The sequence below is a fragment of the Panicum virgatum genome, chromosome 9N, assembly GCF_016808335.1.
Source record: "Panicum virgatum strain AP13 chromosome 9N, P.virgatum_v5, whole genome shotgun sequence".
Taxonomy (NCBI): Eukaryota; Viridiplantae; Streptophyta; class Magnoliopsida; order Poales; family Poaceae; genus Panicum; species Panicum virgatum.
This window is the reverse complement of record NC_053153.1, coordinates 25,948,397-25,961,921: the sequence shown is the minus strand read 5'-3', so window position 1 is coordinate 25,961,921 and position 13,525 is coordinate 25,948,397. Positions and strand designations below refer to the sequence as shown.

The window sequence follows — 13,525 nt, the reverse complement described above, 5'->3', positions numbered from 1 at the left end:
CACTGACCCCAAAAATCAATGGAGCCCCCCTTGAGCTCCTCCCCCTCCATTTTCGAGAAGAAAGGAGGAGGAAGAAGGAGACTAAGAAGAAAGGGAGGGAGAGGAATAAGAAATCACCCCCCTTTAATCATTTCTAGATCCGCCATTGCACACTGAGGTGAAAATCACGGATAGTGTCACACCCGGTTTTAAAAAGAACACCAGATGTATCACATATGTACGCCAGGATCAAGTTTCACACATATGGAAGACGTCTAAGCATCTAAGCAATTCTACCCAACAAAATTATTATAACGGGTGTTCCAAGGTTTGGGTGAAAAGACTAGGTAAATCCTTAGTGGCTATCCCATCAAGTTTATGCAATATAATAATAAAGTAAAGTGAATTAACATGATGTTAATAGGATAAAACACAGAGGGGGAAGGCCACTTGCCTTCCTCGGCTAACTGCTGAAAATCTTCCTCGTAAGCTTGCTCTTGTTCACCCACGGACGGCACGTCGTCTACACGATCACACAAGAAAAACAAACAATACAAAATAAGAAACAGTACAAAATAGTAAAAACATTACTGGAAAAGTTGAAAAATATGTAGAGCACGACGCAAGGATCGCGTGAGCGCAAGAATCGCTGAAAACAGAGTTAAAACGTGAAAGGTATGGCTAAAACAGTGCACCAGGGACTTGTTTGTGAGAGTTTTAAACTTCTAGGGGCTAGCTACAAAGAAACCAGGGGCTAAAACCTAATTAAACACTAAACTCAAGGGCTTGCACACAAAAATGGTGCTCCTGGACGGCGGGTTCTAATATTGGAAAGGTTAGGGGTCTAAACAGAAAAGAAAAGGCTTAAGCCTAATTATTTTTGAACTATTCAGGACTGCAGGTTGATTTCCCTAAAGATCAGAGGCTCTTTAGCAAAAAGGACAGGGGCGGCTCGGGTTGACCGGTATTGACCCGATCTGGACTGATCCAGTCCGTCGGATCTTGATCCGACGGCGCGAAGCGGGTCGAGGCGGCTCGGGTGTCGGCTCGCGGCTCGGCGGGATGGCTGGCGGCTCTGGTGACGGCGTGGCTCGGCGCTGGGCGGAGCTGGCGGCTCAGGCGGGTGGCGCTACGCGCCGGCGATGAGCAGAGGCGGCGGCGGACCACCAGAGTACACCAAAAATGTGCACCGGGGCTCGGTTCGAGGCGGGGTTTGGCCGGGGAGGGAGAGGGGGCGACGGCGAACGCGGCTAAGGGGTCCAGGAGGTGCGGCGGTGGCCGAAAGTGGGTGCTCGGCGGCGAGAGGCGGAGTGATGGCTCCGGCAAGGAATCACTGCTGGGATAGACCAAGAGAGAGAGAGAGAGAGAGAGAGAGGAAAAAGAGAGGCTAGGGCTTTCTCACCACCTCACCTAGCTTCGGCGACGAACGGGCGGCGAAGGGGCATGGCGGTACGGCGGATCGACGGCGGCGGCGCTCCAAGCGGCAGAGCTCAGAGGTGGCGGCGCGGTGCTGCTGAATGTGAGTGAGGGAGCGTTGGCGTGGAGTGTAAAGGGGAGAGCAGTGAGCTTGGGTGCAGGTTTTATAGAGGGAGTGAGGGGTTGGTGCGGCCGTGAGCGAGGGAGGGGGCGGCGAGCTCGGTGGCCGGCAATCACGGCAGTGATTGCCGCAGCGTTTCCGTGCGAGAGAGAAGGGGGCGCGAGAGTGGGTGATGACAGCTCTTAAGGGGTATTCAAACTCGGAGTAAAACGGGAAATAAATCCCGCGACGCGAGGGAAGGAAGGGAGTGGAGCTTGCGGCACGGGAGAGAGGTGGCCGGAGGTAGGGGATGGCGCCGACAGGCGGGCCCCACCTGGAAGTGAGACAAAGAGAGAGGTGGAGAGGGGAGGCGGGTTGGGCTTGTTGGGTCGGCTGGGATGTTGGGCCGAGCGGGAAAAAGAAAAAAAAAGGAGAGGAGATGGTGGGCTGGTTTGGGTTGGAAAGGAAAAGAGAGTTTGTTTATTTTGTTTTTTTCAAACTCAAACACCATTTGAACAAATTTCATTTGAATTCAAACAAGTTTAAATTTGGGTGTTACAGATAAGATTGTTGAACTCAATCACCGCGAGGAAATCATGTGGTAGCAAAGGTCGAGGATCTAGTGGCTGTCACTAGGCGATAAGAATGCTCTTTTTTTCCACTTAAGAGCGAGTCAGAGGAGAAGGAAAAATAAAATCACAAAGCTGGGGACGCCTGATGGCCAACTCACTAAGGATATGCGGGCTCCCGAATCTTGCCACGTCCTTTTAAAAGGATTTGTACATATCAGAGGTTGTGGAAAATGTGGCTGAGGTTCTGGATACTGTGCCTCCTAAAGTGACAGTAGATATAAATCAACAGCTTATTGCCCCGATTGAGGAGAAAGAGGTGAAGATGGATTTGTTCCAAATGTTTATGACGAAAGCCCATGGGCCTGACAGCTTCCCGGCTCATTTTTCCAGTGCACTGAGACTTGTGTGGGGAGCAGGTAACCCAAGTGGTGCGTAAGTTGCTGAAAGGTGAGGATGATCCGGCCATGATCAATGACACAATGATTGTTCTGATTCCGAAGGTGGCAAATGCCGAGGAGTTAGGACAGTATAGGTGAATCAGCTTATTTAATGTGTTATATAAAATTGCTTCAAAGGTGGTAACAAACAAGTCGAAAATGATCATGCCAGAGATTATTTTGGAGGAGCAGTCGGCCTTCGTTCCAGGCCGTCTCATCACCGATAATATTATCACGGCATATGAGTGTCTCCATTTTATGAAGAGCAAGAGAGCCCGTGATCAGAGGTGTTGTGCATTAAAGATTGATATGAAGAAGGCATATGATTGCATCGAATGGGAGTACTTCAAGGCCATCATGATGCGTTTGGGTTTTCACAGAATTTGGGTGGAGATGGTTATAAGGTTTGTTACGACTGTTTCTTTCTCAATTTTATTTAACAATGAAAGATTAGAAAAGTTCAATCCCTCTCGAGGAATTCATCAAGGGGACCCGATCTCCATCTAGTTGTTCTTGATAGCAGCAGAGCGCCTTTCGTGTCTCATAAAATCTAGAAATCAGTCATCGGTACTCAAGGGAATTAAAGTGGCTCCATCATCTCCATAGGTGAGCCATCTTCTTTTTGCGGATGACAACCTGCTGTTTTTCAAGGCGGATAGGGAGAATGCTCAGGAGATCCTTGATGTCCTCAACATCTACTGCCAGGCCTCGCCCCAACAAGTAAATATGGATAAGTCTTCTATACACTTTGTTAAGGGCTGCGACATGGTATACGGGAAGAGATCATGAATCTACTAGATGTTCACAACGAGTATCGGATGTTGGTTCTTCAGTTAATGGAGCATTCAAATATCTAAAAGACCGAGTATGGACAAAAGTGCAGGGTTGGCTTGAGCAATCGCTGTCTGCGGGAGGCAAAGAAGTGCTGATCAAAGTGGTGGCGCAGGCGATCCCTACCTATTCGATGTCATGCTTTACGCTACCCAGAGGCCTATGCCATCATATAAATGGTCTTCTCCGCAGCTTCTGGTGGGGTAGTAAAGATGGTAAATGGAAAACATGCCTGGGTCGCGTGGGACGATATGACTAAACCAAAACAATGGGGCAGCATGGGCTTTAGGGACATTGAGCTTTTTAATTTAGCCTTACTAGCTTGCCAGGCGTGACACATACTGCAAGATCCGACCTCTCTTAGTGCAAGAATCCTGAAAGCTGTTTATTTTGGGGAGGTGGAGTTTCTAGAGGCTGAGGTGGGAGGTTCACCCTCTTAGATATGGCGCGCTATTGGGGAAGGAGGTTTTAAAGTAGGGTCTAATTTGGCAAGTCGACATAAGGAGTATGAATTGGCTTCCAAGAGATGGTCTGCTTCGTCCCTTGCCGAGTGCTAGGACGAACCCACCACAAAAAGTAAGCGAACTCATCGATCCAACTACAACCTCATGGGATCAACAGAAGTTACAAATCTTTTTTACTCCCATGGATGTGGAGGTAATATGCAACATTCCCGTCATCATGAGATGGCAGCAGGATTTTTGGGCCTGGCACTATGAAAGGAGAGGAAGCTTCTCAGTCCGATCAGCATACAAAATGTTAGTGGACGATAGGCAAAGAATAAGGGCCTGGCTGGAGGACAGATCGAGCACATCTGATGCAAGAGCAGCAGAAAAAGAATGGTTAGCGATCTGGAAGGTTAATATACTAGCTAAAATCTGAGTGTTCCTGTGGCGGCTAGCGCATCACTCCCGCCCATCGGGTGATGTTCTTAACCACAGGAATATGGCAATGCAGAATTCGTGTGGAATTTGTGGGGAGCCTGACTCTTGGAAGCATGCACTCCTAGGAGTGTAATTTGGCAAAATGTGTATGGGCTCTTGAACGTGAGGAGGTAGTGGAGAACATTGGGACCATTCAAGAGAAGGACGCCAGGGGTTGGTTGATGGAATCGTTCTCTATTTTACCAGGTGATGACGGTACACAGGTAACAGTTACCATGTGAGCAATTTGGTATGCTAGAAGGACAGCGGTGCTTGAAAATTCTTTCCAGAGCCCTTTATTTACTCACAGTTTTGTGGATAGATTCGTGACCGACTTGGGTTTGACTGTGCCCCCAAGAGAAAAGAAGAAGCAAGTGCCGCGAGCGACAGTAGATGATGGTTACCTCCTCCACCTGGGATTGCCAACATAAATGTTGATGCAGCCGTTTCAAAAAATCTGAGCACTGGGTCGGTGGCGCCAGCAGCTAGAGATTCCAATGGAAATTTTCTAGGAGCCTCTGCGTTGACCACTATGTCAGAATCCCTAATTGCAGACGCGGATAGAAGCATATTGGAGACGAAATCATTTTCCGTTTGCAAATTTGTGTCACTGATGTGGTGTCATTGGAGACGCGATTTTACACGTCTGCAATAATAATCATTGGAGACGCGGTTTTACGCGTCTGCAATAACTATATTGGAGACGCAGTTTTATCTAGACGCATCTCTGGTAATGCTAATTCGAGACGCGTTTTGTTTTCCGAATGCTTGGGAAAACATATTGGAGACATGTTTTATAAAGACGCGTCTGGGAATTTATTTTGGAGAAGCTTCCGAAAATATGCGTCTCCAATTAGAGTGTCTTCTTTGATCGTTTCTTACGTAGTGGGCACTGGGTCAGGATGGCGAGTGATTGCAATAATATTGTAAGAAGCTTCAAGGAGGAAGCGATGGGGATTTATGGCCATGTGATCTGGGACATCAAAGCGAGGCAGGAGGATTTTCTCATTTTCGAGATTGTCCACGCGAACCGGAGTACCAACGTGGATGCTCACAGGCTAACTAGAAGCTCTATTTATGCTAGTCTAGGTAGACACGTTTGGTTTATCGATCCACCCTGATGGTGTTTGTAACTTCTATACCAGTGCGGGCCTATAAAGGGCAGCGCTAGTGACTCAAAAAAAAAAGAAGCAGTAGTATAGTGGCTGAGTATAAGGCCCATGCACATGCTGCATCATTCTTACTTTCTTAGTCTACAAGATACGCACTCCGTCGATCAGCATCGCCTGTAAGACAAACAGCTAGCTGGGCTGTTCAACTTTGCGTCCTCATCATGCATCCACACCATCCATCGCCTTATCTGCTAGAGTTTCAATAGCGGAGTGGACCATAACCCTCCCTAATGGTCAGCACCTTAGCAAAGGCTGCCACCCCAAGAGGACCGGGCTATACCCCAGCACCGACCCCCTCCTTGCCCTTTCGGTAAGGCCATCAGTTAACTACGCGCCTAATTAATCGGCTAAGGTCAGAGCCATATGACAATGTGGTTGTACGATTTTCTTGGGTGGTTCTCCATGTTCCAATTAACCAACATGATCTTGTAAATAAAACAAGTATAACAACATAAATAAAATCATGTTTAATGTTTCAAAGATTATAACCATAGCCATCCCAAGATAAAGCATCTAAGCAATTCTACCCAACAAAATTATTATAACGGGTGTTCCAAGGTTTGGGTGAAAAGACTAGGTAAATCCTTAGTGGCTATCCCATCAAGTTTATGCAATATAATAATAAAGTAAAGTGAATTAACATGATGTTAATAGGATAAAACACAGAGGGGGAAGGCCACTTGCCTTCCTCGGCTAACTGCTGAAAATCTTCCTCGTAAGCTTGCTCTTGTTCACCCACGGACGGCACGTCGTCTACACGATCACACAAGAAAAACAAACAATACAAAATAAGAAACAGTACAAAATAGTAAAAACATTACTGGAAAAGTTGAAAAATATGTAGAGCACGACGCAAGGATCGCGTGAGCGCAAGAATCGCTGAAAACAGAGTTAAAACGTGAAAGGTATGGCTAAAACAGTGCACCAGGGACTTGTTTGTGAGAGTTTTAAACTTCTAGGGGCTAGCTACAAAGAAACCAGGGGCTAAAACCTAATTAAACACTAAACTCAAGGGCTTGCACACAAAAATGGTGCTCCTGGACGGCGGGTTCTAATATTGGAAAGGTTAGGGGTCTAAACAGAAAAGAAAAGGCTTAAGCCTAATTATTTTTGAACTATTCAGGACTGCAGGTTGATTTCCCTAAAGATCAGAGGCTCTTTAGCAAAAAGGACAGGGGCGGCTCGGGTTGACCGGTATTGACCCGATCTGGACTGATCCAGTCCGTCGGATCTTGATCCGACGGCGCGAAGCGGGTCGAGGCGGCTCGGGTGTCGGCTCGCGGCTCGGCGGGATGGCTGGCGGCTCTGGTGACGGCGTGGCTCGGCGCTGGGCGGAGCTGGCGGCTCAGGCGGGTGGCGCTACGCGCCGGCGATGAGCAAAGGCGGCGGCGGACCACCAGAGTACACCAAAAATGTGCACCGGGGCTCGGTTCGAGGCGGGGTTTGGCCGGGGAGGGAGAGGGGGCGACGGCGAACGCGGCTAAGGGGTCCAGGAGGTGCGGCGGTGGGCGAAAGTGGGTGCTCGGCGGCGAGAGGCGGAGTGATGGCTCCGGCAAGGAATCACTGCTGGGATAGACCAAGAGAGAGAGAGAGAGAGAGAGAGAGAGAGAGAGAGAGAGAGAGGAAAAAGAGAGGCTAGGGCTTTCTCACCACCTCACCTAGCTTCGGCGACGAACGGGCGGCGAAGGGGCATGGCGGTACGGCGGATCGACGGCGGCGGCGCTCCAAGCGGCAGAGCTCAGAGGTGGCGGCGCGGTGCTGCTGAATGTGAGTGAGGGAGCGTTGGCGTGGAGTGTAAAGGGGAGAGCAGTGAGCTTGGGTGCAGGTTTTATAGAGGGAGTGAGGGGTTGGTGCGGCCGTGAGCGAGGGAGGGGGCGGCGAGCTCGGTGGCCGGCAATCACGGCAGTGATTGCCGCAGCGTTTCCGTGCGAGAGAGAAGGGGGCGCGAGAGTGGGTGATGACAGCTCTTAAGGGGTATTCAAACTCGGAGTAAAACGGGAAATAAATCCCGCGACGCGAGGGAAGGAAGGGAGTGGAGCTTGCGGCACGGGAGAGAGGTGGCCGGAGGTAGGGGATGGCGCCGACAGGCGGGCCCCACCTGGAAGTGAGACAAAGAGAGAGGTGGAGAGGGGAGGCGGGTTGGGCTTGTTGGGTCGGCTGGGATGTTGGGCCGAGCGGGAAAAAGAAAAAAAAAAGGAGAGGAGATGGTGGGCTGGTTTGGGTTGGAAAGGAAAAGAGAGTTTGTTTATTTTGTTTTTTTCAAACTCAAACACCATTTGAACAAATTTCATTTGAATTCAAACAAGTTTAAATTTGGGTGTTACAGATAAGATTGTTGAACTCAATCACCGCGAGGAAATCATGTGGTAGCAAAGGTCGAGGATCTAGTGGCTGTCACTAGGCGATAAGAATGCTCTTTTTTTCCACTTAAGAGCGAGTCAGAGGAGAAGGAAAAATAAAATCACAAAGCTGGGGACGCCTGATGGCCAACTCACTAAGGATATGCGGGCTCCCGAATCTTGCCACGTCCTTTTAAAAGGATTTGTACATATCAGAGGTTGTGGAAAATGTGGCTGAGGTTCTGGATACTGTGCCTCCTAAAGTGACAGTAGATATAAATCAACAGCTTATTGCCCCGATTGAGGAGAAAGAGGTGAAGATGGATTTGTTCCAAATGTTTATGACGAAAGCCCATGGGCCTGACAGCTTCCCGGCTCATTTTTCCAGTGCACTGAGACTTGTGTGGGGAGCAGGTAACCCAAGTGGTGCGTAGGTTGCTGAAAGGTGAGGATGATCCGGCCATGATCAATGACACAATGATTGTTCTGATTCCGAAGGTGGCAAATGCCGAGGAGTTAGGACAGTATAGGTGAATCAGCTTATTTAATGTGTTATATAAAATTGCTTCAAAGGTGGTAACAAACAAGTCGAAAATGATCATGCCAGAGATTATTTTGGAGGAGCAGTCGGCCTTCGTTCCAGGCCGTCTCATCACCGATAAAATACCAACGTGGATGCTCACAGGCTAACTAGAAGCTCTATTTATGCTAGTCTAGGTAGACACGTTTGGTTTATCGATCCACCCTGATGGTGTTTGTAACTTCTATACCAGTGCGGGCCTATAAAGGGCAGCGCTAGTGACTCAAAAAAAAAAGAAGCAGTAGTATAGTGGCTGAGTATAAGGCCCATGCACATGCTGCATCATTCTTACTTTCTTAGTCTACAAGATACGCACTCCGTCGATCAGCATCGCCTGTAAGACAAACAGCTAGCTGGGCTGTTCAACTTTGCGTCCTCATCATGCATCCACACCATCCATCGCCTTATCTGCTGAGGAGACAGACGGCTTGTTGAGCAAGGTCCTAACGTGCCAACTAGCAGTAAATTTCTAGTGGGCCGTCTCTCAAGCCTGAGCCGCCTCGTGTACAGAGAAGGAGGTTGCTATCGTAAAAAGAGACAACCAAGCTCAAGATTAGCAAGGAATGGTCTCGGTTCTTATAGCTGCGTCAAGTTCGTATCGCCGGTAGACTCACTAAAGATGATTAGTGATTGAGGGTACCTTTGGATGGACTAAAGTTCACTAGTACACAACGGACCTTTAGTACCGGGCAACTCCTTTTAATCCCGGTTTTCGAATGGAGACTAGAATTCCGGACTAAAGGTCAAGATCCTTTAGTCCCGGGTCCAATAACCGGGACTAAAGGACATGTGGAAGACAAAAAATATTAGAAAAATTGGATCTATACTATTAAAAGATTCCAAAGTATATATATATATATATATATATATATATATATATATATATATATATATATATATATATATATATATATATATATATATATATATATATATATACTGACATGTGGGGCTCACATGAGTCAATTACACGTGGGTCATGATGGTATATATCTAACTTTAGGACCTTTTAATGGTACAGATCCAATTTTTCCAAAAATTGTATTATGCGCGACCCATGCATAATTTGAACTCGAGATATCTTGCCTCGCACGCAACTTCTTTATTACAACACCACCTTTACATCATATGTGACTTTGATGGGATGTCTTCCTTTTAAATTAACCCATGAAAGACCCTTCAGTCCTGGTTGGAGCCACCAACCAAGACTAAATACCCTTTTAGTCCGGGATGGAGCTAACAACCGAGACCAAAGGGTAATTCTTTAGTCCTGGTTAGAGCCACCAACCGGGACTAAAGGATGAATTTTAAATCCCGGTTGGTAGCTCCAACCGGGACTAAAGCTCCCTGCAGCCCTCTAGCTGTTGGACCCACTAAAGCCTTCATTAGTCCCGAATACAACGGCGACCAGGACTAATGTGTTGGACCGAAGATCCTTTCTGGAGTAGTGGTTGAATGATAGATGTTAGCACCTACTTGTATTCATACAAGTTTTTGAGTCTCTTAGCTAAAGTTTAGCCCACCTTATTATTAGCACTTCTGTTTGGATAGACTAGTTTTAACGTTTAGCAATTTGGGGTATTAGCACTTGAATCCATACACCTCCTGAATTACTTAATTAAAAGGACATCGTAACCATTAGACAATATTTAAAAGCCTGTTTAGTATGCATCACAAAAATCTTAAGAGAGATTATGTACGGTCACCTTAGCATATGTGTACAATAATTTTATTATTTTTTTCTAACCAGAAGAAGTTACATTGATACACTTAATTTTGGTTGAACCAAAAATTACCCTAGATGTACATGAAATGCAACAAAAAAAATGATATATTCTCAATTAGATCAATTCTTGGGTATCTCTCGCTCCTTTAAAAACAAAATTTTAGGAATTCCGGAGGCTGCATGCGACAATGAGCCTTCAACAGAGTTACAAAATCAGACCAAGGCGAACCATGAACACAATAAAAATAGATGGATTTTTCTATTAATATCCAGGCAAATCAAATTTCATTACCTCTTGATCAAAGCAAAGCATTCATATCCATGGATTAAGGAATCACAACTAAAACATGCTTTGAGACATCGGTCAGCATGCATCATACCCACATTTAATTAGTACAACCTAGACGTAAATTGTAACTAACAGATGGCATGGTTTATTTGTAGAAAAATATATATGCTCAAACAACGGAATAACTACATGTCACCCAAGGCTGACATTGCACCAAAATAAAAGACATTAATAAGCCAGTGGTGGTTCGCTGACCGCCTGTGGTGGTTCGCTAACCGCCTGTGGTGGTTCGCTAACCGCTTGTGGTGGTTCGCTGACAGTGCCATCATTGTAGCCACCCCAAGTAGCTCCATTGCTGCTTCCTGACCCCTTGCCAAAACCACCGCCAAATCCACCATCATGACCACCACCCCTTCCACCTCCGCTTCCTCCACTATTGGCGTCGCTTGAACCATATGGTCCATTGCTGTAGGCAGAACCTTGCCCATTTCCTGAACCATCACCATACCCTTGGCCGTTGCCAAAACTTCCTCCGGAGCCACCGCCGCCCCCACGCCCATTTGCATAGGAAGCCCCATTACTGTAAAAATCACCGGAGTCACCATGGCCTGAGCCAGATGCACCCCCTCCTCCGTGACCTGAGGCATATTGATCATAACCTTGCCAACCGCCACCACCAGAACCCTCACCAGATCCACTAGCAGAAGAAGTACCCTGAGAAGTACTATCATAGGAATTGCCGGAGCCATAGCCAGATCCAGAGCCTGAGCCATAGGCGTTTTCGGTTCCGCTACCGCCACCCCCACCTCTACCTTGGCCATCAGCAGTGGCATGGTTTACCACCCTAATAGCATTGGTTATTCCAATGCTTAACAGGACAATAAGAGCGGCAGCTAAGAGCTTACCGGTAGCCATGGCGAGCTAAGCTAGCTAAGCAGCAGATATATGGATGGAAGAGGGAAATATGAGATGAAATACTAATGGGAGGTTCGATGGTTATTTGTAGTGCAGGATCGGAGGCCATGCATGGTTGAAGTATCTTAAAACCTTGATCTGTTGACCATGCATTAATTTGTGATGATGCTTGAAGATCCCTTCATGGGCTTCGTGGACTGATTTGTTTTTGAACCACGGGTTCAACTTGGAAAGAGATTAGCTGCTTGCTTGGTCTTTAATCATGCCTTCCTTTTGTACCTTTTTGTCTTCTTTTACTTTGCGTATGGTTTCAATGCCCTTTTTTCATAGGAAGATTCGTGTATGTATCATACTTATTAAGGTGGAAAGCTCATAACGTTTTGCATATTTGTAACTTTGTACATATGGTGGATGACTCAAACATGTATATTATTTGTCAAGTGAACCAACTTGCTGGTGAAGTCGGTCAATTGCTTAGGTTCACAGCGAACACTAGTGTAACAATGGGCGACGACCTGAGTTTAAAATGTAACATTGTGCATTCTATACAAAATGCACCCATCCTGTAGTTGCAACCAAGAGATTACACCAATTACAACTGCAAGAACAAATCAATTGCTACTGGTAGAAACTGATTGCAATTCGGACACGAACCTGTTGCAACTGAGACCGACCCGGATACAGTTAGATGTGAACTAGTGGCATCATGAACTGACCGAGTTGCAAATGGACACAATCCAATTGTACCTAGAACTATCACAATTGCAACTATGAGGGTGAGTGCATTCTCTGTAAAACATACACCCATCTTGCAGTTGCAACAGAGACTACACCTGTTGCATCCAGGAGAATAGACCAACTGCTACTAGAGGAAACCGAATACTCCAACTAGAATGGTGTCCACAGAATTGATTGGAGTGCCGCCACAAAGAATTTTAGATCATGGTGACGCTATATTAAGTGTCAGAGAGAAGAAAGGGAGGAAGAAACTGTGTCTCGTACGAGATCCAGTTTCTACGAGAAAACCAATGCATCACCATTTATCTCCTACAGGGTATAAAATTTTGACGGGATTATTATCCTTCCATCACCGTTGTGTCATGCTGAGTCTCTCAAATTTCTTGGTACAGGTCCAGTTGTTATGGTATCTGTTGTCGGCTCGTGTACATTTGTTGCACTTTCATTATTCATTTTTTTGGGAGAAGAGTTATATAAATTAATAAGATAGCACAGTACATCCCTAGAGTTTTACAAGAAACACCGTGGAAGAACAGGAAACTACATCACAACATCCACCATAATGAGGCAAGTCTCTGAGCTCCAAGCCACCAGCGACGAGCAACACGACCAGATCGATCAGCGTTCCTTCTCCATGAACGACTCCAAAGCATGTATACGCCGCATGAACCAGCGCCTGGACTCTCCAGCACGCATCATAAATGCAGAAAGAATATCAGCCGCCTTCATGTAGAAATAGGAAGACGAAGAGCAGTCCACCGCTGCCGACGAGTAGGCCCGAAGTCCAGCGTTAGTGACCAAAGCAGCGACGCAGACAGAGGGCGCAGCCCCAGGGATGTGATAGATCTCCTCTCTGTCGCTGATGATGTCGGAAAAGAAGAAGATGAAGCAGCCCATCACACCGAGGATGAACCCGGATCCATCATCTTCCCATCCGTCGCCGGAGGAATAGCACAGGTAGACACAGCCCCCCGCTGGACCCGCTCCGCACAAGCAAAAGACTCTGCCATGAAGAAGAACTCGCCACCGTCGCCTCCATGGACAGAGATATTGCCGCTCCCTTCACCGGAAAACCTAGCTACCTAGCACTAAACTACCCTAAGACTAGTAGCACTTCCATTATTCATTTGGCAGCATGCCCACCCGCATCGGATTCATCACCACACATACGACTACTAGAATTCGATGGTTTCCCAAGGGTCTAAAATCCTAGGGAAAGGGTGAAAAACAGTAGGGGAAGCATTTCCCTAGGAATTTTGGTAAGGAAAGCTTCCTAGGGGGCATTTCAACGGGAAAGGAAAGTGTGCCTTACAGTTTTCTTGAGAAACCGTAGGGAAACATTATTTCCCTAGGATTTGAGTTCCTAGGGAAACTTTGTGACATGGTACTAGCATATCCTACGTGGAAAGGTGTTTCCCTAGGATTCTATGGCCTGTCGTAGAAGAAAATGTTAACACCAAATAACCTCTTTTAAAGGAAATATCTATTTAAATTCTAATACATTCATA

General features: G+C 46.7%; 1 protein-coding gene across 1 annotated transcript; it reads right to left on the bottom strand.

Moving 5' to 3' along the window:
- Positions 1-10,375: 10,375 nt before the first annotated feature.
- Positions 10,376-11,279, bottom strand: LOC120689675 (glycine-rich cell wall structural protein 2-like). The gene has a single exon (XM_039972035.1). The coding sequence runs from the start codon at positions 11,277-11,279 to the stop codon at positions 10,593-10,595; it is 687 nt and encodes a 228-aa protein (XP_039827969.1). The 3' UTR covers positions 10,376-10,592.
- Between the last annotated feature and the right edge of the window lie 2,246 nt (positions 11,280-13,525).

Coding starts and splice junctions, on each gene's coding strand:
- LOC120689675 (XM_039972035.1), bottom strand. CDS start 11,279: ATGGCTACCGGTAAGCTCTTAGCTGCCGCTCTTATTGTCCTGTTAAGC.